Below are 26,860 nucleotides of genomic sequence, written 5' to 3'. Positions count from 1 at the left end.
GCATTAATATTGGAGATCTCACGAAGTCGTCATGCCGCTCCCTAACTTTAAATAACATGTGGCACTGTGAAGTCTTACATAAATCGATACTCGCACATGGAGATGATCATGCAAAAACTGTTATCGATCGAGCCGCTTTTATTCAATGCATATGATACCGTGCATGGAAATAGAAAAGAAGGAACCACTTTCATCGTAATTTCAAATCAATTCTGTCTTCTAACGCCTGGGTGGCTTTTAATGTCTGTGCAACTTCTCATCAACGAACGGGCGCGCGCTTGCTCGCACATTTGTTAGTATGACGTTGCAAATCGATGTCAATGACATCATTGCTTCAGACGTCCTGCCCGTCGCCCCTGCGGTAGAGTGATGCCTCTGGCGGAGGTAGGCTAGCTGGCTGGTTCAGTCTTGTTACAAGATCGGTTTTAGATCCTGGTCGTGAGGAGTGTAATGCCGACGACGAGCAAAGCCGCTCATGCTTGTCTGTGCACACGGATGCCAGCCGCGAATGTGATTAGCCTGTGCGGAAACGATGATAAAGCTGAGCTGGACAGTTGTGTCGTGTCGTGTAAGCTAATTGGAGGATTCATGAGCGCTTTATTTAATTTATTTAATTTATTTCATGTAAAAATTAAGCCTCTTCGACTGAAAGCATTTTATTCAAATCTTTTTTTTCTATCTTTTTCTTGTTTCAGGTAAGTTTACAAGATCCTCATTTAAAGTGGTTAAGCTCTATCTCAGTTAGTGTTATGGTAAGCCCTTTTTACATCGAGTCCATTGGAATGAGATCTCTTATACCTTATATTACTATCAACAACAAAAAACTTAAATTAAGCCCAAATGTGGATCTCTTCATGGTACCCGTTCCTTAAACCCCTGTTTCCTCTGTTCTGTTCGCTAATAAAAGCTTATGGCGCAGCTCTAAATCCATTTTGCATCGTTTGTTGTGTTTGCTTCGAGCAGCAAATCTGCCACTTCAAGAAGAAGACCCCGTGATGCATCTTCGCATGATGCAGCAGCAGCAGCAGCAGCAGCTAGCAACAACCAGATGCAAACGGGGTTTGAACCATATCGAATTGCCAGGGTGGGGGGGAGGGGGGAGGGGATGTAGTATGCAAAGGTTGTGAGAAAAAAAAATTTTTTTTTGCTCGCGTCCTTCATTAGCCGCATCATGGAGAAGTTGCTCGTTCGAATGTTGGGCAGCAGCGCTCGTCATGGCAAAAGCTTCCGAGCCGCGTGAGCTTTCGATGAGCGTGGAGCTCTGTCTCTCCACTGCTTTGCTCATCTCCTATGCTCTCAGCAAAAGTAATTCTTTGGAGAGATCACTTTTGCAGCATCGAACGAGATGATAAACCGCTTTGGGAAAACCGCACTTGGAGTTAACCCTCTCTGCAAAAAGCTGCACCATCCCCTGGTCACTACTGCGATCGCGCTCCGAACGCTCAAATCGATCGCGATCGTGCCTTTTCCCTGCGAGCTCGGCAGGGAAGCTCTCGGCCACTCTCTCACTCGCTTACGAGAGTTTTCGCTCAGCGGTCTCTCCGCTCTCACTCTCGTGAGCCGGAGCCAAGCGCCGGCACTACACCCCGGCTCTATGACTATGGGTGCAGGCGTGAGCGCTCCTACCACTTAGTCAGTTTCGGAGGCGCGCTCAGTGAAGACGTGTGTCGTCTGCGTCGCGACAGTTTTACGGTTTTTCCAACAAACAAACACAACAAAAAAACGCTTCAAGTTCTATACACACCCCCTTCTTTCGCACTCGGGCAGCACTAAAATTGTGCCTGCTCGTTTGTTTGGTCTGTCGGCGTTGTTTTACTCCCTCGCAGAGCACCACCCGTCGTCCGGGCAAGTACGCGCGAAACCGTAACGTCTAAAGTAGTAGTGCTTTCCCGTCTAAAAAGCAGTGGCTGGTTTTTTGTTCGAGCTAGATTTCTGACCCAGTGTTTAATAACACACCAAAACAAAATTACAGTTCGTTAGTGCATTGTGCGCCCTCTGGTCGTCTCTCGGGCGCAGGGAGGAGGGCAGCATATATACTTGGTGCCAATGGCGCTTTTCCCCTCTTCGGTTCTTGCCTAACCGCTCACGGCGTATCCCCTACCTGCAACACGGTTACATTTTAGTCGCCAGCGCGCCTTACCGAGTAGTGAACCTACCCACCCCATCGGACGACCGGGGGGGAGGGCATGTTTTGTGAGTTGCGCGCGTGTACGTGTACGCCATTTACTACTGCTTAAGATATATCTATCTGCCGATGTGTTTGTGGCCGCCTGGTCGCAAACACACTGGCTTTTCCACATTTCGCTTTCCACCGAAGCGACACAGTTCATGGGTGACGATGGTGGTGGTGGCATAGAGTGTGTACGTGAAATCGTGTGTGTGTGTGTGTGTGTGCGCAATTGGTCCACGGTAGCTTGTGGTTGGTGGGCCCCACGACGGTATTTAGGTGTGTGTACGGTGGTTCTTTATGATGTCTCGATCAGCCCCAACATTAGCGCCGCGATCTTGAGCAAGCAAAAACTGCAGCAACGTGAGCATGGCGAAGCAAAAGAGGAAAATTTCGACCCGTTCAATTAGCAGCAACTGACGGCGGTTTGCAACACCCACCCCAGCGAAGCTAACAATTTGGCCAAACATAAATAATTAAAACAAAAATCAGTGTCAGAATTTAACGTGTTTCTACGGGTGGAATTCAACGCGGAACGCCGCTCAACAGGGAGAAGAAGAGGCAGAAGAAAAAAAAATCAAACAATTTAATATTGAACAATAGACTTAAAGCGACGAACTCGCCGTCACGGTAAACGTGAACGCGCACCAGAACCATCACGAAGGAAAAGTAATTGGTAATGCTTGATTGACTCTTGGTCGAATGCTACGGGCCTATGTGCAGTGTGTATCCATGTGCCCTGTATGTGTATGTGTGTGAGAGTGTGCTGGAGCTGTGTATGATCACGTTATGGGGACAAACAAACAAACAAACGCGGCGCTGTTGCTGCTGCTGCACCTCTTTTTTAATGTTGATGTGTATTTTTATGTTTAGTTTAGTGGTTGTTTGAGTTGGCAATACATTGAGGGAAGCTGGGGGAATAGAGTACGCAGGGTTTTTTTTTTTTTGCAAATGGAAATAGAGATTGTGTCTTTGCGTAAGATTAGACCATCGTTCAATCGCCTTCCCCTCCCGGGGAGGTGCGAAAAGTCAGCCATCCAAGAGTGTTGAATATTTATACCCCCACCCCTTCTCTGCGTTGCTCACTTACTGCTAGTAACACCGCGCTGAGGAATCTGGTTGTAATGGGATAGTCGCACGGACAGAAACCGCTGTGTACTCCCGGGAAGCTTAGCCACCAGCAGACGGAGGAACTTTGTCAGCTGCTTGTGTGTGCTCCTTCGGTTCGTTTTTGTATAGAGTGGGGGAGACTATCGATCCGTCTATTTACTGTTTTTTTTTCCTTTCTTCTATTCCTGAGCTACTCGGGTGCCGTTTTTTCTTTCTAAAACGAACTAAAGCCATCATGTTCTGCCCGTCGGTCGATTCGATCCGGTTTCGATCTTGTGACGGACTTGCCTTCCAACCTTCCTGCTCCTGCTGGGTGTGTTTCACGGCAGCCACAACGGTCGGCGAGAACCGCTAACACAGACGGCCGGGCCTTGGTGGCTTTGGTGGAGTTGAACTGGGAATGGGAAAAGAAAAGCAGAAACCTCCAATGCTGAGAGCGGAGTACAATTTCTTCGGCGGTTTTTGCCGGAGTGGTTACGGCTCGGAGTGAACGATGGGCAAGAAAAAACTGCCCGAATACGAACTTATGATGGACAAGACATCCCTTTTTTTAGTGTGGTGACTGTGGGGAGAACAGGGGAGTGCATTGGTAGACGCGTCCAACTCCATTTCGCTGCTCGCTCGGTTCATCGGTGGAATCTTCCATTTGTTTCCATTTGTACGGCTGCGCGCAGTACACGACGATGGCAGATGACGTTCCAACCGCGTGTGTTTCAACCCTGCCCATGATTAACGGTGTAGGGTCCGCCCGCAAGACCGAGAGAACCGAAAACCATCAAACCACCGCTGGGACAGACGGGGATGATGGGATCAACAACTCGCTTCGAGCCGTTGGCATCCAGACGAGACAGCGCAGCGCAGCGCACGGTGTATAAAACACGCGGAAGAACAGAAGGGTGCAAGAGTTTTGGAGCCATTCCAACTCCAACATAGCGATGCTGGGTGTGTGTGTGTGTGTGTGTGTGTGTGTGTGTGTGTGTGTGTGTGTGTGTGTGTGTGTGTCTGTGTCTGTGCGCGCGCAAGTGTTTGTTTCTTTATGTGCCAGCTTCGCAATCAGCATATCAGTTGTTAGTGTTGCACAGCTAAACTCCAGACCACTTCCCGTGAAAGTATGCTAAGATGGACGCGTACGAGCTGGGTGTGTGTGTTGTGTGTAACTAAACGCCGTCCATGTTTTCTCACCATAAAAGTATCTTTGTGTGTGTCTTGGAGTGCTTTTTTTCGTGTTCGTTATTACTTTTATTGGACCCTTTTTTCTCGAACCCCCGTGCCGAGCGATCGACGCTACTTTAAGCCGGCGATTGACCTTCAAGACCTTCGCCATTGCCATTTGCGATGAGTTGAGGGAATTTTATTTCCCGCATTTCCCGCAGCCTCTCTGTTTCTGCACACAAACCCCGCTTGGTCTAGCGCCCTCTCGGAACACATCGTGGCTGTTTCATTAATCAATCATTAGCGTTGAATCGTCGTTTTCCGATGGGCGTAGTGTGTGTATGAAAGGTTTTTTGTTGCTTCTTCATTTTTTTTTTGGCTCACATGTAGGAAGCAGACAAAAAAGATGAACCGGTCGGGCTGGCGTATTTGCAAAAATTTGCTACCATAGACCCCATCCCGCTGCGGGCGGGCGAGCGCGTGTGGGATGAATATTGGCGAAAATGGCAATTTTGCAACGCCCGGGCAACGAGTTTGTCTGTGGCTCTGGCTCTGTTACGTAAGCGTTCACATTTCGCCAATTTCTAATGCAAAATTGTGAATTCAATGTGCTTCATTTTGCTGCTTGCTGTGTCTTTGTGCCACCTTTGAGCAATCAGCAGAGAAGAGCTTTGCTCACAATTTGCTTCAGGTTAAAAAGCTCCCTTACTGTCCCTTTTCACTCGCAGGTAAAAGCAAAAGTAACGCCCTTTCACACCTTCGCGCGCTCCTCGTACCTCGTCTGCCTTGGGCTGATTGGAAACATACAGTTCGTCTTTCTTTCTCCCCATCTTGTGTAATGCTACCTTCTCCACCTCGCTGTGGCCTCGCAGCAGTATCTTTTCTTTTACTTGTCACAGTGCGATGCGTCTCCACGCGCTATGTGACATGATTTTTAATGCATTTAACGCGCGCGCGCTCGCTCGCGCCGCTGACCGCATTGAACGGCATGCCAAGCGGGCCGGGCCAGCGCTGCAAAACCGACCGGCCAGAGTTGCCCATGGTGCCATTCAACTTTGGAAGCCCTAAGCAGCCCAGGAAACGCTCTTCAATCTATACAACCCCTGTCACTGGGGGAGCGTTTTGTAACAAGAGCTTGAGCAGCACAGTAAGGAGTAAGAAGGCGACCACCGCCACCAACACTGATGGGTTGGTTTGATACGATCAAGTGGAAGAAACATCGTTTTGTCTAACGTTAATTGAATGAAAAATTCGCATTGCCTGTGGGCCAACGTTTTCAGTTTTGCACATGTTCTCCTATTTTGGCGCGGATTGTAAAGCCCAATCCAGCCCAATAAAACAATAAATGTGTCGTGGTCCCCCTTTTTCCCAGAGCATGATGATGGCCACACGATCACGGCGGTTTGCCGCCGCTGCAAGGCTATTTATTCCTTCGCCTAGACCCCCTTCAAACGATTCCGATTGGAGCTGCAGTCCTGTTTCTGCGAGTCTGGTAAGATTTATTTTTATTGCACCACCGGATGTGTGCATTTTTATTGTACTTTCCACATTACCATAGGCCAGAGCCTATAGGCTGGCCAGTCTCCTTGGCTGCCAAGGCGGATGTGGGAAGGTTGGTGTGGTTAGTTTGATTTCTTTTTGCTCAGACATCACAGGCAACCCACAGGAGACGACAAACGTCTGGCATTGGTTTCTTGCAATGGTAATATTTTATGCAGAAACCAAATGCTTAAATTATTATTAGTGTGTGTTATGTGTGTTGTATGCTTAACTTTCTGCAGTCATTGTGTTTTGCCGCATCGCTCGTTTCAACTTTGTTTCAACGCTGCTGGGCGAGATGAAACTTTGCGTGATTCCTGTGTAAATTCTCACGCAGTCCGGAAACGCTTTTCGATTGTAAATTCGCTCATTTTCCACATTTAAGCCTGGGGTTTTGGGTTCGCCTGTTCGGCTGCCCTTTTCCGCAAAGAAAGCATTGGGCAGGTAATTGGGAACAATTTTGCTCCACGTTGTTCAACGCATGTTGTACACAACCGTTAGCTGATGAATCGATACAATAGCACTCAGCCTTTCCTTTGCGCTGGCGATGATCTGTGTTTTAATGTGTAACGCAACTGTGCGTGCCTGGGAGTGTGGTGCCGCTTCCCATACTCTCCCCCATTGGTGGGCCTTTTAAAAGGGGTAGCAGAGGTTGTCTATCAACGTGATCGCGCGTCTCGCTAACTGGCCGGCGATTAGCGATGGAATGCATCGTGCAGTGTGAATTGATCGCTTCGCAGGCGTGTGTGTGTGTCTGCTGTGCTCATCCCTGTACCAACGTGACCCGTTGGATAAAACAAAGCAGGGAAAAAGCGAAACCCCACCCTACCCTGAGGAGTTGTGAACGCATCCCGCGCAACCGGGAAGATGCAACACCAGCGCCAATGTTTCCTCCCGGGCAGAGGCATCGGTGTTAGGGACTGCAATCAAAACGATATTTTTATTTGCCCATTAGTTGGTGCGCATTACCCGCCATTAATGGCATCAGTGGCAAACCGCTTCGTTGGTGGCTGGTGGCAGCTGGCGCAAGTGGTTCGGTGTGGCCCGTGCCATATCGTTCGTGACCACCCGTGGGATACCATTGCCGATGTTCGTGACTAATCGTAAGGGAACGTGAAACACACTTTTACTGTTGGAAGATGGAGAAGGTACAGGGGGAGTTTGCGAAATGACGGATGGTTCAGCTGAGATTTAGCTGCAATTAGGAAAGCACACGCTTTTAAGAATATGCGTCAATTGCAATATTGAATGAAAATTTCTCAATTAATGCTAATTTCGCCCAGAGTCGTCCGAAGCAGTAGCCGTCCGAAATAGGAGTCGTCTGAAGTAGGAGTCGTCCGAAGTAGGAGTCGTACGAAATCGGAGTCATCCGGAGTCATCCGGAGTAATCTGGAGTAATCTAGAGTAATCTAGAGTAATCTAGAGTAATCTGGAGTCATCTGGAGTCATCTGGAGTCATCTGGAGTCATCTGGAGTCATCTGGAGTCATCTGAAGTCATCTGGAGTCATCTGGAGTCAACTGGAGTCAACTGGAGTCAACTGGAGTCAACTGGAGTCAACTGGAATCATCCGGAGTCATCCGGCGTCATCTGGAGTCATCCGGAGTCATCCGGAATCATTCGGAGTCATCCGGAGTCATCCGAAGTCATCCGAAGTCATCCGAAGTCATCCGGAGTCATCCGGAGTCGTCCAACTCAAATTGCTAATTTGGCTTTGGCTAATCCGGCTTTGGACTACTGCGCCCGACTCTAGCAGGCTCCAAACGATTCCGATTTTGCACGACTCCGGAAGACTCTGACTTCGGACGACTCCGGATGACTCTGATTCCAGGCGGTACTAGGGCGATACGATTTTTCCGAAGTCGAAAGTTGGAGTTGGTCGACTACGGACGACTCTGGATGACTACGGATGACTTCGGATGACTCCGAATGACTCCGAATGACTCCGAATGTCTTCGAATGTCTCCAGATGACTTCGGATGACTCCGGATGACTCCGGATGACTCAAACCAACTTCTGACGACTCTGGAAGACTCTGACTTCGGACGACTCCGGATGACTCTGATACCAGGCGGTAGTAGGGCGGTACGATTTTTCCGGAGTCGAAAGTTGGATTTGGTCGACTACGGACGACTCTGGATGACTACGAATGACTCCGAATGTCTTCGAATGTCTCCAGATGACTTCGGATGACTCCGGATGACTCAAGCCGACTCCCGACGATTCTGGAAGACTCTGACTTCGGACGACTCCGGATGACTCTGATTCCAGGCGGTACTAGATTCTACCAGAGTCGAAATTGAACTAATAATAGCCGGAGTCGTGGGTCCGGTCCAGAGAGCACACCACTTATATACATGACACAAGTGCATTGTGATTTTGATTGCATTATAATTTCTCAAAAATATCGAGCATCAAATTAACCTCGACGCAAAACGCTACTAAGCAACCCTTCTAACACTCACGCGATCTGAGTGTTATTCTAAACCTCCAATTGAATAGATCCCCTTTTCACACCCTACCGTTTGTCCATTTGAAATGAGAATCAATCCACCCAAACCGTCCAGTCGAGAGGGGGAGAAATAGTATTGTAAGTAAATTACGCTGATTGCAGAAACATCTCACCGTTCGTGTAACGGCTGCATCAAACGGAACGGTGGGGTAGCACCTCAAACACCCCAGCGTACTTACAAACACGCTTACAATGCTCCCCTTCCATCATGCGTGCGTCGCTTTACTGCGGACTGGCCGGCGCATGAGTTGCGTGTGTAATATTTTGTGACTTGTTACAATTTTCCCCATGTTTTAGTTTTCTTTTTTCGATTGTCACATCGTTTTTTGTTCGATATTGCATCGCAGCGAATGCTCTCTGACTAATTAGTAAACTACGCGGTCAGTCGGTTTCGTCACAATACGTTTGAATTTTAATTCCATCGCAACATGTATGTGTGTGTGTGTGTGTTGATGTCTTTGAACTCTTTGGAAACTCCAGTGAACGGAAGGGTTGCAAAGGTACGAGGGAAAGGTGTACTGTCGGTGCAACCGAAATAAATCGTAGCACCAAAGCAGCATAAAAAGTGCATCCAACTCCCGAGCAGCAATTTGCAATTTGGTTCGCAATTAAGCTTCCGGTGTTGCTGATTCGCTTCCTTTCACTGTCCGTCCCGTGACGCTGTCTCGCTTGCACAGAGGTTTACGTTTGAACAACCACCACGTTACGTGAATGGTGGGAGCTTCTGAGCGGTGTGTTTAGGCTGTTGCTTTTGAAAATAAAAAAGGGTTTCAATTTGGGAACCTTTACTTCGCTGTATGAAGAGATTTCTAATTTCTATTGCATACAATATCATGTAGGAATATTTAAACGTTAATACATCATACTGCTTAATGCAGAATTAAATTGCAGTAAGTATAGTTTGCCGTCCTTCTAATTTTCCCTTGAGCTCACTAACGATGTATTGATTTACCCTATCGTCAATGCAATACTGCTGAATGCATTACTGGGGCGCTCTTTAACGCGAGCGCTTGCTAAATCGCTCTTTAATCACATTCAGCTGTGAAATGCCAATCTAAACAGAGAGCGCAACGCTCAATCAACGGTCGCTCAATCGATCGCACGAAGCTCTAACCGAGTCCCTAAGTGTGTGGTGTAAAGAAAGGGAAAATGGTTAAATTGTCGGTGCAAAAGGGTGTTGCTTTCCGATCGAAGACAGTTCGCTGTGTCCGCTTTTCCTCGCTTTGGTTTGGTGGTACTCGATTTATGCTCTCATTTGTGGGCACACGACACACGGAGCATACAATGTTGCCAATCTCGATGGGTTGAGCAAATTTCACCTAGTTCGCTGCTTGGTGCACAACACTTGGCGGCGGTGGTTGATCGCGAAACATTGAGCTTGCGGAATTGTTCCAGATTGTCGCCCTTTCAACGAGGATAGTTTGCTTCAGTTGTTTTTTTACAGACTGGCTGCATAAAGCTTGTTAGTAGCTGCACAACGGATTCTCGTTAGGGCGAGCGCAGTTCTGCAGTGTGCTGCGTGACATTTAACGCAGCCTGGCTGGAAATCGAACTCCTCTGCACCAACGAGCGGGAAAGGGAAGGGGATGGCATTTGCCAATGCGTCTCATTATCGCATTGCACACCCTTGCCGCGCTGTGCCCTTTATTTGCCTTTACCAGTGTCGGGCACAGTGAAATCAATTAGCATAAATCTAATGGATGTTAGAATTTTCTCTTTTCACTCCACAAACCACTCCCGTTTTCTTTGTGTGTTTGTGTGCGCGTGTGTGTGTGTGTGTGTGTGTGTAGGCTGGTTTGTTGAAGTGCGTTTCCTGTGACGGTGTTGGTGCAAAGTGGTTTCTCCCGTTTTACGTCAAACAGAGGGTTTGGCCCTCTGCGAGTTGTTGTGGATTGTGCTTTGTGTAGATCTTGCCCCGCCAGACCAAAGCTACAGCTTCAGCATGATCGTTGACGACCGAGTCGACCTGTGGTTGCCTTTTCAGCTTCAGGTTCGGGGAGCGAGCGACCGCCGATAGAAAGTTCGCAGCAACGAGCGGCTGAATGCCGATCCGCTGCTGCTGCTGCTGCCGGGTCGTGTTTCGGTGTTCGGTGTTGGTGCGGCGGTTCAATCGAGGAAGTGAGTGGCGTAGCGCTTGCATGGAAACAGCTGATTTTTAAACCCCCACCGAGGTGGTATAGCGTGGTTAGAGCAGAACAGCGCTCCTCAAGCAGTAGAACTACATTTGCTGTGGCATTTTTGCTTTGCTCTCGAGGGGTTTGGTTTGGAAAGGAAGGCACAAAACAGACACGGTGGAATGGAGTTTCATAATTTGCAAAACAAAAGTGTCTGCCTATAAGAAGAAGCAGCTGTTGGGGGTTCTGGTGTACCGCTCTCTCATACTCTGGTGACGATTTTTGGGTCGCTTGGGAGCCGTTTTATGACTTTTTTCATAAAAGCGTTTACGGACCATTAAGTTATTACCGGTGGGCACCGCTGGAGCTGTTGCCTGCCTCCAAGTGGAAGTATGTGAGTGTGCGATTTGGATTTCAAGGTTAAATGCCGTCTCAGTGGAAACCGTATGGGCAGCTCCAGCTCTTGGCCCAAAGGTTTGCAAGGAGAGCTTCGACAGGCGGCAGCAGCAGCGACGGCAACCGTTCCTTTTTTGTTGTTATTTTGCCGTTTGCGTTGTTGCTGCGTTTGCACGTACGTGGTTCCGTTGATAAGCGGCTGCTGCTCTGGTGCTTCGCGCATCGAAACATTCGCTGGGTTGAATAATATCTTACCATTAAGGGAACGTCTTGTGTCACATTGTGAAATAATAATGCGGCTCTGGGCAGGAGCGTGGGTGCTGTAATAATACGTCTGAAGCAAGAATAAATTATGAAGAGTATTTTATTTCTTCAATTTGTTATTTACATTACATCTCATTCTATCGAGCAAATGTGTATTATTTCTTTTAACTTTGCTCTAAAGAACTTCCATAGCTTCAAGCTTGAGTTCTGATTTCTTACTTCGCATCACTTAAAGGCGCGTGTGGCACACTCCGTATCTGACTTGAAGCAGAACAAAAAAAAACGCAAACACACCTCCTCCAATAATCGTTTGACTTAATGTGCACCCTAACACCACTCCCCAGGTTGCATACGATTATCATTCCGGTAGCAAATAGTAGACGGCGGACAAGGCAGGATAGGGGAAAAAATGTCACAGCAAAACGAGAACCACTTCTCCGTGGCAGCCACAAGCGCACAAGCGTCCCGTGCGTACACACAGAGACAAGTTTTTTTTGTGTGTACCCCTGTTATGAGTCAACCCTTTGGAGCTTTACGCCGTCAGATGCCGGTAGAGTTGGCTGCCAGCAACAAATTAATCCTAACCACCAGCAAGGAGGAGGAGGAGGAGTAGTAGACTGGCTTTAACGTTCTGCGGGGAAGCCAGAGTTGTCTCCGTTTCGACGCACCGCTCGACGCCGATCTTATGCAAATCAGTGTGTAATCTTGATTTTCCGCACCACGCTCTCCTGCAGCCTTCCCTCGTTCGCTCCTGCAGCTCATCAGAACTATTTGTTGGCTCTTATGCTAATGATTATTGCTAGCGACGTGCGAGATTCACGCCATTCGTCAACGGTGACAGCGCGCGCCGATTTCCCTTTTGGCATGCCTGTGACTTGGAGCTGGTGCGTTTCAAAATGTCTACGATTGGATGCGCACAGCAGCGGTATTTTGCACCCAGAACAAGTTTAATTTATGATTCTTGCTCGTAGATATGGTGCACAATGCTTGAAATGCATTATTACCGTACCGTTTATGTACGCTGAAATGCAAACTAATACTGTTAATGAAACAGTAAGGAAACGATTGCGGATAAGCTTTTGCATTTGCAAAAAGAGTAAAAATATGCGCTCAAACTGTGCATTCACTGGGCACAAACTATGCAACCCTTTCCAAAGCATATAGATCGCACACGAAAGTGACAAAAGTTGTTGGTGTTTGTGAGCGGAGCACGGTGCTTCTATTATTCACACACATTTTCGCACCATTCCGCGGCGGACGGGGGTTTGCGCGCAATTTATGGGGCGAAAAAGTTTGCCAACTAAACACTGGCCTGGTCTGGCCATCCACCGACATCCCCCTTTCGGCAAGGTTTTGCGCGCGCTACTTGCTCACCCCCAGCACATTGGCGTTTTGGGGTTTGGGCGAAGGGTTTGGTTCTTCCAATTCTGTCGCGTGGAGCTCTGATTGAAGTGCTATGTACACGCGTGTGTGTGTATGTGTTGGATGGAGTTGGAGTCCCTCTTACCACCCCTGTATGAAACTGTTTCAAGGTCATTGTGCTCTGTGAATCGATTGTGTATCGAAGGCACAGAGGGGCAATCTCTCAGTTCGAGCGCGATTACTCTCGAGCTCAACACACTCTCTAGCGTGCGCGTCGTCGTCTGCACACACAACCCTTGATTTTCCGCGCCCCATTACGCTTATGATGGACCGCGGTAGTGTGTAGTGTAGATATACTCCGTCGTGCTTCTGTGAGCGTCACATTTCGATTTCACCAACAGTTTTTGGTGGTGGAGCGTTGGGGGCGTAGAGGAGGTAATGCGGCTCAGTGAATGGTGTTGGGGGTGCGTACCTAACGAGCCGTAGTTCATGATCGAGGCTTTAGTTGGCACGGTGATCGAGGCCTAGACTTAGCGGAAAGTGATGAAAACGAGTATTTGATTTTATACAACCACTCATCACGACGCAGCACCTAGAATACATGTGTATGCAAGAAGGTTGTTTTTTATGTTAGGACATCATTTTGACTTGTCTGAAGATAGTCTGAGGGAATTAAGAGGTCCTAGACCTTATTCGTGAATTAAAACAAAAAGAAGGTTGAAGTAAAAAAGGCATTAACTGAAGACATAAAATCATTTACGTTCATCAGAATTCAAACAAAATTCATTTGAAATTCAAAAGAACAAAAACCGAACTCATTTGCTGTCTGTTACTATTAGAACTTTTCTTTTATTTAGTATGTCACCTCTTAGAGGTATTTAACACTTCTTGTGCTAACGATAGATTTAAAGTCCCCAGGTATCTTGAAGATTTCACTTTGTTTAATGGTAGTGATAATGAACAATTAGAACCTTTAACTGCGTGGATTTTTTCCGTCAGACATGTTAATTGTTGACATACAAACTTGTCAAGCAGCACCAAATTCAGAATTTGTCAATAGATTTTTATTTAACATTAATTAAATCGTTTGCATCATTGCTCTAAATAACAAAATTACAAAAAAAACGAGTTAAAAACCATGTTCTCAGCACTTCGCATGAGTATGCCAACAAGGCGATCTAGCATGATACCGACGCGTGGACATTAAATTCAGGAAAATTCCAACCTTTTACGATGCTTTTTAGAGCAAATCTTCAAAAACAGCAGCAGCATTTAGGGACAAAACAAATCAGAATCGCAAATCATACATCTTACGCTACACTTTATACACGCCTGTCTATGCAACCTGCTTGGAGTGTACCTTGCGACACGCCTAAAACGCCCCCAAAGCTCCCAAGACGCCAGCAGTTTCGTGGCCACAATCTTTTTTTTCGGTTGTGTGTTGTTGCATCGATAGCCAAAGGGGTTCGTCGCTTGCCGTTAGTTGTTGCTACCGCCACCCATAAAGCAATCCACCATGACAGAGCGTCGATCCGATCGACTTTGAAGAAGGGGCTTTAAGGTGGAGATGGGGCGGAGGGAGGGCTTCACCCGGTGTGGCACACGCTCACCGTGAAAAACTTTTCGGACCTCCTTTTTCGCCCACCGGTAGATGACCGGCCGAAGGTTTTTCCACGCCATCTTAAATTGGCTAACCTCGCGGCGACTGCACACGCGTGCGCACGATCGAGTGTGTGTGTGTGTGTGTGTACGTACGTGTGCGTGTGTGTGATGTAGCGATCGCGGCTACTAATCCGTTTCGCTCACCGTATTGAACTTAGCGGCGTTAGGGAGAACGTTGAGCGGAAAGAGAGGGCGCACAAGGGTGTTTGGCCAACTGTTTGGTGTGTTTTTGTGGCGAATATTTTTTCGTACATCTCGTCGCCGTCAGGTATGTGTGTTGTAAATATGCAACAAAATTATTGACATCTAACCCCGCTGAAAAACACGAAAGCAGCGTTTTCCCTCCTCTGTGCGCTTGTGCGCTTGGACCACACTGACTTTTAGTTTCAAACCATTTGTAGACCGCTCTCGAACAGTACGGGCAGTGTTTACTTTTCACGCTCCGGTGCACCCCCAATAGTGAAGGGCGGGGAGGAGTTGCTTTTCTTCTTTAGTTTTGCTTTATTTCACCGTCGATCCATGGCCGAACGATTCGCCCGACGGCGGCCACCACCAGCCATCGGATTGCATCGCCGTATAATAATGCTGGCTGGGAGACAGGAAGAGGCAGCCGAAATGGCCGAGCGCGCTGTTGTTGTGTAGCATTGCAATGCCAAATCGGGGTACCTGCGCAGGGTTAATAACGGTAGCCAGGGCGTGAGTGATGGGCCGCCGCACGGGTGGTGGGAGCCGCTTTAGTAGAACTCATTGCCGGAATACTAAGTACGCAGCACCACAGGCAGGCTTGAAGGGGTTTCACCTGATCACGCGGTAAGCACGTTTCGTGCGTGTGTATGTGTGTGTGCGTGTGGTTTCCCTTGCAGCGGGTCGTGGTTTTGGGAAGGCACTGCACGCCACCAATTATATCGCACCGATAGGCAAATAATGGCATCGCATCGAATTGGATGTGCATCAGGTCGGTGCACAAATCATCGACCGATAATAGCGTCGTCCTAGTTGTGCGGGGGCGCTTTGGAGTAGGGCGAGGCGTTGCGGTTGGCATTATTTCATAAATTATCTGTCGTTACTTAATTTGTGGCTTCGTTCTTCTTTTCGGCTACGTAATATTCTTCTTTGACTGAAATTAGCCTTGTTTGGGATATTTTATTTGAGATTATAGTGATTTTGATATCTAGGTCTTTGCTCATTCTTTTTGCACTTGTTCATTAGTGTTACACAAAATCGTGAAATTTCAAAACAAATTTGCCAACTATCATATAGAATAGACAATAATCCTGTGAATCAATGTCTGGGTTACACAGCGGAGGGGATACAACTTCCATTTTCAGTGTTTTTAGTACTTTTTAGGGATGCCATTGATGCAGTTCTTTAAAAAGTGAACTAACGGGGTTCGTCGCTTGTTGACAAATTCCCAAATTTCCCTTTCGGACATATTTCCTAGCTTTTAAGCGATGGAAAATTATTTGCTAACATTCTTGAAATGTGTCCAATAGGGTCCTCAGGAACATTTATCCACATTTGCAGAGATCCCTGCAATAACGCATTTTTTGTTACATCAGCTACCTTGTTTAGCGTGGTTTTGTCTATTATTCAATGAGAGTGACCTTGCCGTATCAAATATTGATTGGAACTGATGTCAAGAAGTTTACTTTATGGTTACATCAAACGAATTAGTTCAATTTAGTGAAATTTTTCCCCTTCCCGGTTGAAACAAAACGTTGAAATCGCCATGTTTGGGCAATAAACACGATAATCGCGGGCAGTCGTTGCTGAATGTCAAACACTCGACAAGCGTTGGTGGACTATCATAAATGGCGCTATGGCGCGCACACACCCTCCCATCGGGGTAGGTGACACGATCAAACCCACCTGCCCACAGCACCGCCCAAGATGGTGTCACGCAATTAGTAATGTTAGATAAGTTTTGGCAATTTCAGCAGCAGTTTGAACCTTCGGCGCGGATGAATGAATTTGAAGTCCGCTCCACCACATGGCGTGCTACTACTGCATACCAAACTAGCTGCTCCCCCGTCGGATCTATATTTAGATTTACAGCCAGCTCACTCCACACACACTCGTCCCGTGTTAATGCACATAAAAGCGCGAAGTAGGTTGAGTAGTGTTCGATCGTAATACATTGCACAAATAATGCCGCAAACGAACGCGCGCACAGCGACTTTAAGGATCTAGTCTCCCCACTGATCGAGGTTCGAAAATAGGTCTGCGCCGCGGTAACACGTACACACACTAATGCTACCACCGCGCCGGGGATGGGGTCGACGTTCGAAGCGTTACGACATCGCAACTAATCATTTTAATCCTCCCGCAATTCCACAAATTGCGTCGTGTGTACCCACAGAACCCACAGTAACATCGTCCATCGCACTGTGACCTCTACGAACGTGCAGAACGTGCAGTGTGATAGCAAGTGTTTTTTTGGTGCAACGACGACGACAAAGCGACGAACCCTATTTTTCTCTCATACACGTGCAAAGTACAATCGATAAGCAGTGATACGAATCCTGTAACCATCTTGCCATTAGCTCGTAGTTCCTGCAAGGAATTGCTCCGTTTTGTTCCTAGTGTGTGTGTGTCCTATTTGTGAGTGTGTGCTAGAGCTCCCTTATTATATTGGTCGTGTGTGCGCAGTGCATTAAAAAAATATTTAAAAAAGCATCTTACAAAGGGAAAGAAAGAAGACTGCGTGAATTCACCAACCGCCAATATCAGTGCCCACCCAACCATAATTCCATTCGATCGATCCGCAACGATTGTGACCCATTCAAATGTGACTGATTCGTTGTGCCACGCTGTGGAAGTGATCAAAGTGTGTAATTTCGCCCTGGGAGTTCAGTGCCTTAGTAGCAACAGAGCAAGTTGCAGTACAGCGTAGCGAGTAAGTGAGTGAGCGCAGTACACCAGGCGCGTTGTGTGAGGGGCCGCGTCCCCAAAATCGAACTCTATTTCATATTTTAGCGCGGATCCTGCTCACCGTCAGCCGCCATGTCCGCGGTACCGGTCGTCTGGTGCTCGGACCCGAACTCGTCGGAAAAGAAGCAACCGTTCGCGCTGCAGGGCATCCAGCTGCAGGGCAACATCACCGAGAAGCATGTGCTCGCGATGAAGGAGCTGATCAATGCGGCGTCGGAGGGCCGGCTGCTGCTGCCGACCGACGGTGCCATTGTCCTGCTCGACTGCGGCCTCTCCATCGGCAGCATGGTGATCGAGGGTAAGGCAGGGAAGGAGGTAGCGGCCGCTGCAGCCGCTGGCAACAACAGCACAGCAAATGGCGAGCTGCTACTACCAGCGGCCGGCAATCATAAATCAATTCTGCCCTATCGGCCTGCTGCCAATAATTGTGACCAACCGTCGCCGGTCGACGGGGTGGAAGGAGGAGACTGTAATAATCATAATAGTAGCAGTAGCGACAGCAGCGATGAGTCTGATAGAATAGCAGCAGCAGCAGCGACTGGTAGTGATAGGAGGCGGCGGCTCGAGGCGGCCGAGAAGCTGCGCGTCATGCTCGAACAGCAGCTGGACGGCCGGGGGGACATTGATCCGAATCGGGCGAATGCAACGGTACCTCGACAGCAGGACGAGAATGAGGTGGAGCATAGGCGAACCGGTGGAGGAGGCGTAGAAGAAGCGACAGACGCTCGAGACGATCGTCTAGGTGCTGGTGAGCAGCAGGAGATGATTGATTTTCCAATCGACGACGCTGCCAACCACGTGGACGGTGAAGAGCGGCAGCAGGAGCACCGTGATGGCGAACAGCAGCAGGGAGCGTTGGAGCGAAGCGGAGGTTCGTCGCTTGGTGCCGAACTGCTCGGGCCCGAGCTGCTGTACGAATTTCTGTGCTGTGCCAAATGCATGAACGACCCAACGTCCAGCTGCTCCAACCTGCCCAGCCAGCGCACGCGCAGCCTGACCGCACTGAACAACAGCTCCAAGCTGCTGTCGCGCGTACTGAACGGGCGGGCGAAGGCGCGCCTCTACTGCGACCCAGTGTACAGCATCTCCAACCTGTACTTTAAGCGCTTCATCAATTACAAAATCACCAAAAGCCGTCGCCCGGTCATACGCAAAAGCTCCAGCCGAAGTGATCGATCCGGTGGTGGTGTTGGTGTTGTTGGTGCGGGAGACACTACGCCAGCAGGTATTACCACTGTCCCGGATGGTGGTGGAGGTGGTAATAGTGGTGGCAGCAAGAAGAAACACTTCGCCGAAGGTTCGCCAGTGTACGCGACGGTGAACAAGAAGCTGAAGCTAAAGTCGCGCCTGGACGCGCTGCGGCGCAGCGGCCATATGGTGGAGGGACGGCGCATGCGCCCCAGCAAACCGCGCGACAGACAGCAGCAGCAGCTGGTGGTGGAGGAGGAGGAAGTCGGCGCCCATCCGGCAATGCCGGAAATTTTCATCTCCGGCGCGTCCGGTTCGCCGCTCAAGCACCCGCCGCTCGGCAGCACGAGCAGAAAGACAAGCTTCGACTCGACCTGCACCGTCAGCTCGATGGATTCGGGCTTCATCGATCAGCAGCAGCGGCAGCAGCTGAAGCAGCAGCTACAGCAACAGCAACAGCAGCAAAGCACGGTGGAGGAACGCCAGCCGAAGGGTGGTGCCAGCAGTGAGCAGGAGGAAGACGATGGAAACGATCGGTTGAACGATCTGTCGCAGGTGCAGATCAAAGAGTGTCTGGTGACGCAGTCGCGCAATCGGCGCAAGTCGTACGAAGAGTTCAAGTCGCTGTTCCGGCAGGAGACGGCGGTGGCGGCGGCGGCGGCAGCAGCAGCAGCAGCTCCGGCCAGTGACGTTGTTGGGCACGCTGGACGGGCCAGCAACACGGCCGGCCTGCCGCTGCCGAGCGTGGACGAGAAGGAGAGCGTGAAGGCGCGCCGCAAGTCATACGAGGAGTTCAAGGCGTTAGTCAAAATTTGTGATACTAGCTTTAGCAGTTTGAAGACGACGGCCGAGGAAGAGCCGGACCGGGAGTCAAGGGAGCAGCAGGAGGAGGAGGAGCAGGATGCGCGGGCGCAACGAGCGGCAACGCTGCCCGCATCGGCCGCCAGCACCATAACGGGCGCCTCGGCAGTCGGCAACTTGTTTAAGATGAAGCGCAAAAACTCGCGACGCCTCAGCCTGAAGAAGCCGCCGACGGCGGGCGGAGGCGGCACGCCCGCAGCAGACATTCAGCGGTCGGCGTCGGGCCGGGAGCTGGTGAAGGGGAGCACCATTTACGACATTCTGCGCAGCGATCGGAAGTCGTCGGCACCGGCAGGGACGGCGGCAAGTCCGCTGATCAAGGATTTGGGCCAGCTGGCACTCACGCGGCGGACGGCGGATGAGATCTACCGCAAGAACTACAAGATCTACGACAAGCTGATCTCGTACGGCAGCAAGGCGTACAAGCGGTACGACAAGTACATGACGTACGGCACAATCTACGAGATACTGCACCGCAAGTCGGACGCGGCCGAGGACGTTTTTCTGCGCAAGCGCGCACTGTCGGAGAAGTACGCCAAGCGGAAGGTCGGTGGTACGGCCACCCACTACGGCTCGGTGAAGCTGGGCACGATCTACGACATACTGCAGGGCAAGCACCAGCACCAGCAGCAGCTGCCAATAGGGACGAACGCGAGGAAGAAGTCTGCGCCCGCCGGTCCGGACGATGCTCAGCCGCCGCCTACGCTGTCCACGATCTACGACATCATCCACTCGAAGAAGGCGGCCGATCCGGCGGCCTCACCGAAGGATAATGCCGGCAAGAATCGGTTTCTGGTGAAGAAGATCACCGAGGAGGAGCTGCACCTGAGCAATGAGAACAATCGTAACGAGCTGAATCTAGTGCCGATCAGTGCAGCAACCCCTGCCAAGGGGAGTTCCCTGGAAGGAGCTGCTGCACAAAAGACTGGTGACGATACGGCACCACCGTCACCCGACTACACGACACCGAAATCCGTTGGTCAAGCGAGAAAGCCAACGCGAACGCGCCGCTTCTCGAACATTCTCTCCTACAGCTCGTCGCACTCGCCGTCGCCGAAGGTGTCCTGCCCAACGGTTAGCCTAACAGCGCCGGCCGAAGAGCCCCGCCTGGACAGTGCCCGGCTGAAGCAGATAGCGGCCAGCGATGAGGACCTGTACAAGAGCGCCACGGCGAAGCTGCGGGCCGCCCAGCAGCAGGTCCAGCGCCATCAGCTGTCGGTCGATGAGCTGTACGCGCGCATCGGCAAGATGCGCAAATCGGCCACCGTCGCGTCGGCGCTCTGTACGAAGATCGACGAAGTTGTTGGCGAAACGGGTGAAGCAGGAGCGATGGTGGAGGGTGGTGCAGTGAAGGTGCTGGAACCGCTGCAACCGACCCGGCCGCAGCAGCAGCAGCACCATCTGCTGGATGTGCCCGGTCGGCGGCAGTTAGCGTCGGCGGCGGATGTCGTTCAGCCCGGGACGATCTTTAAATCGAACTCGCTGGACATGCTTGCGCCGAAGAAGCTGTCGCGTACGGCGCGCTGGAGCAAGCACGTGCACGACGCGGCCAGCGGCCTCAGTGGGCCGATCCGCAAGCTGTCCCCACTGATCATGCCGATGCGCAAGGGCGAGCAGAAGAAGAGCACGAGGCGGCTGTCCGAGTTTACGCGCGGCGAATTTCTCAACGAGAAACCGTAAGTAGAGAGTTTTGGGGAGGGGGGGGGGGGGTGAATGGTTTATATTGTTTGCTTTTGATCTTTATGAAAAGTGTTCTAAAATAATTAAAATGGAGGAAAAAGATTTTAAATAGTTTAAAATACATTTTAATATGCAATGGAGGCGCATGGTCGTTGTTACCAAAATTAATTAATTATTATTTGTTTTCCCAACAAAAGGTTCTGTAATATGTTCTAGAACATATCATGCTTCGTGCCACTGTTTTTTCTTCTTCTTAAAATGCATTTCAAATTGTAAATTAAACCACACAGGAGCTCTCATGGTTCGCTTTTCTCCCTGCTCAACACTCATTTCCGCCCAATCCGAAGAATAAATTAGCTCCGCTCCGGATGGTCAATTTATGCTTCTTTTTTGGGGCTATTTTAAGCACTGCTAAACCGATCACATAAATAATCGGCCTCCGGCCGGCAGGACTCTGACCTTTGCCGGTGCATCATTTTTGCCAAAAAAAAAAAAAACAAATTTGAAGCACGATCAGCAGCATCATCTTCGCTCGGGACATGGCGGTGGTGCATTCGATTTTAAACGCTCAAAATCACGGCATGGGGTGCTTTTGGCTACTCCACCTCAATGCTCCTCAATGCCCTATTGTGCTGCAGAAGCATCTTCTGCAAAGGAAATAAATATGAATAATGCACCCGCCGGCCGGGGGGACCGGTTTGTTCTGTTGCCTACCATCCCCAACGGGCAAAGTCGTAAATATACACCACCAAAACGAAATGAAAAGTTATTACTCTTCCCTACGGCCAAATGAAAATTAAAAATTATTTCCAAAAGCCCAAATGGCCCGATGTTCTGTTTCCTCCGGCGGCGCGGTACGGTGTTCTTCATTAGGTTTTGGGTGTTGGTGTGGGCCCTTGGATGTAATCTTAAGCCCTCCTGTTTGCCCCCCTCCTCGGGCGAGCAGCGAGTGTACGCTTGCTCGAAAAAAGGAATTGATATTTTCTTAAACTCTCCATTCTGACACGTTTCTGGCAGGTTCGAGCGAGATGTGCAGTTGGTTGACCACAAAAATTCAACCCCAACAGGAGAAGAAGAAACGCAAACCTCTTCTCTCTTCTTACCTTCAGGGCAGCAAAGTGGGACATACAGAAAATATGCGAAACGAAAGAAGGGAAAAAACGGCCTGCTAGCATGCGCAAGAAGAACGAAAAAACGTGATCGGTTTTTGGGCGATCGATACTGCGGGGATGGGGCTGGTGTTGTTAAATATTAATTTTTCTGAGAAGGGATAAAACATGATCTTGGCCCTGAGTGGCCCGGACCTCCTTTCATGGGCAAACGCACTGAGTGCGGCCTTGCGAAGCGTCAAAAAGGCATCGAAAACGTTTTACGCCCCGGTTCTTTTTCCTCTTCCTTCCGATACGGTGCTGCTAGGAGTTTGATTTCCAGTTTTATTTTGTGGGTTTCTTTGCTTCGGTTGCTTTTTTCCCTCGCGCGTTTTGGCTTGGTTAATGGCCCGAAAAACCTTCCGAGCAAAACTGGAAACACGGGATCGCCTGTTGGGTTGGGTTGATGGTCGAGCCAACTTCTTCGCCCAAGCGCCCAAGTAAATATTGATAGCCCGTTGGACACACTGCTGGGGCTGTCCACTTTTCGGCTGCTGCAGAACAGGTTTTTTTCGTCGTTCCCTTTTGCGCTTGAGGGGTTTCCCGTGTTTTCCAACCACCAGAATCGAAGCATCCTTCTTCTGGTTTTGAGGTTGCTTTGGTTTCTCCCTTGCATCTGGTGCACCCAACAACCGCTCCAACATCGAGCAAAACTGCACACGCCGTATCAGTATTATCACTTTTCTGTCCTCCAGTGTGTTCGTTCGATTGGTCGATTATTTAACGACAGGAAACAAGACACCAATTTGGCTGGGGGTTTGTGCCACGGGCATGACCTTTCTGTGCACGCACGCACCTTGCCCTCGACGAAGCCGCATATCCGTACGGAAATGGAAATCCTCGGTACAAGTGTCGGGGCGAGCCGACGACAAGTTGTCAAGGACTTTCGTAACAATTCACTCACTGCCCCACACAGCAGGACAATATTGTTATTTAATTAGCGATTGTTTGTGTGTTTTTAGTTTGCGCTTAATGGTGACCAATCAATTTTAAGCTTCCTTAAATGATTAAAACAACACACACGCTATAAGCGCCTTTTGCTTCGCCCATTTTGAAGCTGACCAATGGTACGTAATGTTGGACACAGGTAAAGGGAAAGCGTAATTTTCTTTCGCCATGGGATGCGTCTTTTTTGCATCTTGATGTAAATTGCGCTCATTCTCGCAAGAAACACACACACACACACACAGTCAGCTCGATCAATGATCAATGTAGCGCGTTGATTATTACAAATGTGTTGACACGATGAATGAGCGAACGGATCGTGGATTCGTGACAAAACGATCTGCTGCTGCTGTTGACGATTATTCATTCGACGAAAGGTGATGAAAGGAATGTGGTAGTAATATTTGCTGGTGTTTTTAAAAATAACTTTGATTGCTGCTGAACACACCACACCGCCGGACTTGCTGTTGCTCGGCTCGACAGAGATTAATCACTTGCCTTGTGTGTCGCTTTCACTAGAGCGGCCAGCGTGTGCATCATATCTCCGGTTGAGCATAATGGACGGTTAATGTAGGTTAAACGAAAATGACTTTCATTCTTAAAGATGCTGGTGGTGTGAGCAAATGCATCCGCCATGAGAGGTGCAGCTCCGTTTGCTGCTGCAAGCCCCAACCGTCTCGGGCGGGTAAGGGCAATAGAAAATTGCACAAAACTGGCTGCACTTTTCTTTGTGTGCTTTTCCATTAAACATGACACTTTCGCTCGGGGGCACTGCTGAGATTGCGCACCGCGGCATCCCCACTGAATGGTGCTGCCGGTTTTGGTTTTCTTCTTCACTCCTCTCGATCGAATGGCTCTTACTTGCCGTGGTTCACACAAAAGAAATTTACCACCAAAATTAGGCCATCTCTAGCAAATGCGGCGGTGTGTCCACCGCGGAGGGAGAAAGGAGCGACAGCATTTTCTGCCCCCTTTTCCCCCCTCCGCCATTACTGGGTCCCGGAAACGCAACGGTAACGGTGTGCGACTGGTTCCTTTCTTAATGGCATATTACGTTTCCCCAGTGCTGCGCGTATTATGTTAATTCAAGCGACGAACCCCCTCACATTTGTATGCCGTGGTATGCGACCGATTAAACTGGAAATATTACACCCTCATCGGTTATCGGACAGCCGCCGAAAATGCACCGGTTTCAAGCCAAAACGAGCATTTTATTCTAATGAGTGCGGCGGAGGGATTTTCCTATACCCACCAGAGCGCAAGCACATATGTTATCGAACGCTTCAGTGTTTGATTGCCCGGGTCGGTGTTGTTGTTAGAGAATTCCAGCAATGCTGGAAATGAATGCTGCATTTATGCCTACGATAATCAACAATGAACCCTGCTCGGTTGTAGCAAATGTATTGTAATGGGAAGGGCCTTTCGCCCGGTCGAGAGGGCTGTTGGCCCCTCGATTGGAAGCCATTATGCTTTTAATAGACCTTTCGGACGTGGATAGTATCAGCGCAGAATAGCATCCACTTAGAAGAAGCACGGGCTCTGCTGGAAGCAAGCGACGAACGTTGCCGAGCGAGCGAGTGCATCAACTCCTAACGGCAGAATTTATTTTCCCTTTTGGTTTTTCACTGCGACTATGATTATGTGGCCGGTGCCGTGCGTCATCGTGCCCCGTAGCTAGGCGCTATTGTATCGCATCCCATCCGGATGGACACGTATCGATGACTCGACCGGCACTCCGAACACTCCGGAGCAAGGAGAGATGGTAGTATTATTATGCAATGGTACGGCTACGCCGAAGAGATTCAGTCCGGTTGGTGGTGCCGTTGTTGTTGCTGCGCCGCTGTGTGGCTTCATCCGCGAGCGCACAACACTTTCCGGATGCAACGAGCAAAAGCATCCCGTTCCCCGCAGGCGGAGTAGTGGGCAGTAGGGGAAAGGTAAAAAAAGGTTATGCCATCGATCGACTTGCGATGCACATTGCTGCAGGGAAGACAAAGCGACACAGTCTCCTCTCCGCCGGACACGGACACGCGGGGAAACATCGGCAGAAGGAATACGGCCAATAAACATACTTTAGCCTCCGCCTCGAAACCAGTTGCAGCAGCACCGACGGCACTCGTTTGCCCTCTATTTCTCCCTGCTTTTTTGCTGCTGCTGCTGCTGCTGCTGTTGCTGCACGGCAAACGACTCCATCCATCCGCGGCACAATGCACCAGCTATCGGGGGGAGTGCATCGGCCATCGAGTGCAGTAACACCACGCGCGGGGTTCGTCGCTTGCACCATCGGGCAATGTTTTTTTCTTCCATTTTTTTTTTTTTTTTTTTTTGCAGAGCCCATCTCTCGCGGCGGGTGCGCCTTCGCGATGCCGTTGTGTTCTGGTTGCGCGCGTTGCTAATGGGTGATGGTCGTCTTCGTCTTCCTTCCATCCCGGATCCCGGTCAAGAACATCATCCTCCCGTGGGTGGGGGGAGAAAGGGTAGTGGAACCCGACTACATTGCGTTTTGCGATCGTTTGGCTTCGCGCGTTTGTGTATGCCTCTTTGTTTTGGTTTTCTTCGCGCGCGCGCGCATAGCGGCGACAGAATGATGCAATGGAAATGATGCTGCTCACCGCCAGAATAGTGTGCCCCGTTTTGTTCGCGCACTGATCGGAGGGCATCAGATCACATTAAACGAATCATAATTTATAACGCGCACACATGGTGTGTTGTTGGGGTGGTGGGAAGAGAGGAGGGGGAGACGTGTGTGTGATGTGTTCCCTCTGTTCGCATCTTGCGCTTACGATACGTGACGAAAAAAGGAATCACGCGGGGCCCTTTAACGGCTGCGATTAAAGCACACACGTACAACACAAAAGTGTTCCCTTTATGTGATTACAGGAGATCGAGAGACACAGGGAAATGGGGGGATGGAAAGCGGGGTGGAAAATCTCGCGAGGTATAATACCCTTTGCCCCGGGGCAAATGAACCTAGCGGGGCGATCGGTTTCCAAGAATAGAACGGTTTTCCTTTTTTCACTGCTGCGTTAGAGGCCGCTTGGCGGGGGTTTGGGAAGAAGGCGGTGGTAGAATGATGAGGTAAATTAATATCCTTATGTTAATGGGCATACGCGTGCATAATGTTACACACGCAACCAACACTGTGTAACCGTAGGATAATGATCAGCGGGCAATACTTTGTAGCTACTTTATTACGACATCTTCGCGCAGAACAACGCCCCGCATGCTTGTGTTCGCTTTCAATACTTTCTATTTTCAGAACGCCAAGCGCGTGTGATGCTCTTGCTCTAAGACTTGTATAGTACTTATGTCTTTATTGTTTTGAGAGTTTGAATATGTTCAACGTACGTTTCTATTTAATTGTTTTTAGTACTTTTTATTGATTTCTTTTACGTTTTACTGTCGTTGTCACAACATTTTGGCTCTAACTCACATATTTTTGTCTGTAAGGCACACATGTTTGACAGTTCTCCTCAATTTTTGTCTTTAAGGCATCAATTTTCGACTGTGAGAGTCAATCGCTTTATTTACAAAATTCCTTGCTGTGTGTGCCAAACTTATTCTAATTATTTTTTGTGTTTAATAATAGAACTGATAGAATTTCAAAAAAAAATCAACTATTTTGACAATTTTTAACGATTTAATAAAGTGAAAAGAATGGCATGTATTTTTAGACGCAAATTATGTGTTGATAATTTGTTATATTTCTTAGTATTTTTCAAAACATTGAAATGAATTTATAAATTTTTGTACTGCTTATTAAACAATTGTCATAAATCTGCTCAAATACCTTGTAAAATTATAATGATTCCTACAAGAGTCAACAATTG

The 26,860-nt window shown here is 49.2% G+C and overlaps 1 protein-coding gene across 15 annotated transcripts in view; it reads left to right on the top strand.

The window, feature by feature from the left end:
- Window positions 1-26,860, top strand: part of LOC1276925 (tyrosine-protein kinase Src42A) — a 90,928-nt gene that overhangs the window by 32,467 nt on the left and 31,601 nt on the right. For 2 of the 15 annotated variants that reach the window (XR_009765516.1, XM_061651435.1), the window contains exons 1-2: window positions 1,629-2,208; window positions 16,637-20,933. The exons of 11 other annotated variants lie outside the window; for them this stretch is intronic. Coding sequence is in view for 3 of the 4 variants with exons in the window: in XM_061651435.1 (XP_061507419.1) it covers window positions 17,281-20,933 (3,653 nt within the window). In the remaining variant the exon portion in view is untranslated. Of the gene's footprint in view, window positions 1-1,628; window positions 2,209-16,636; window positions 20,934-26,860 lie in introns of those variants that run through there. 2 more of the 15 variants (XM_061651437.1, XM_061651436.1) reach the window with 2 other exon arrangements.

The sequence above is a fragment of the Anopheles gambiae genome, chromosome 2 (genome assembly GCF_943734735.2).
Source record: "Anopheles gambiae chromosome 2, idAnoGambNW_F1_1, whole genome shotgun sequence".
Lineage (NCBI taxonomy): Eukaryota > Metazoa > Arthropoda > Insecta > Diptera > Culicidae > Anopheles > Anopheles gambiae.
Note: the sequence above shows the minus strand (reverse complement) of the source record. Positions and strands in the feature narration are given on the sequence as shown.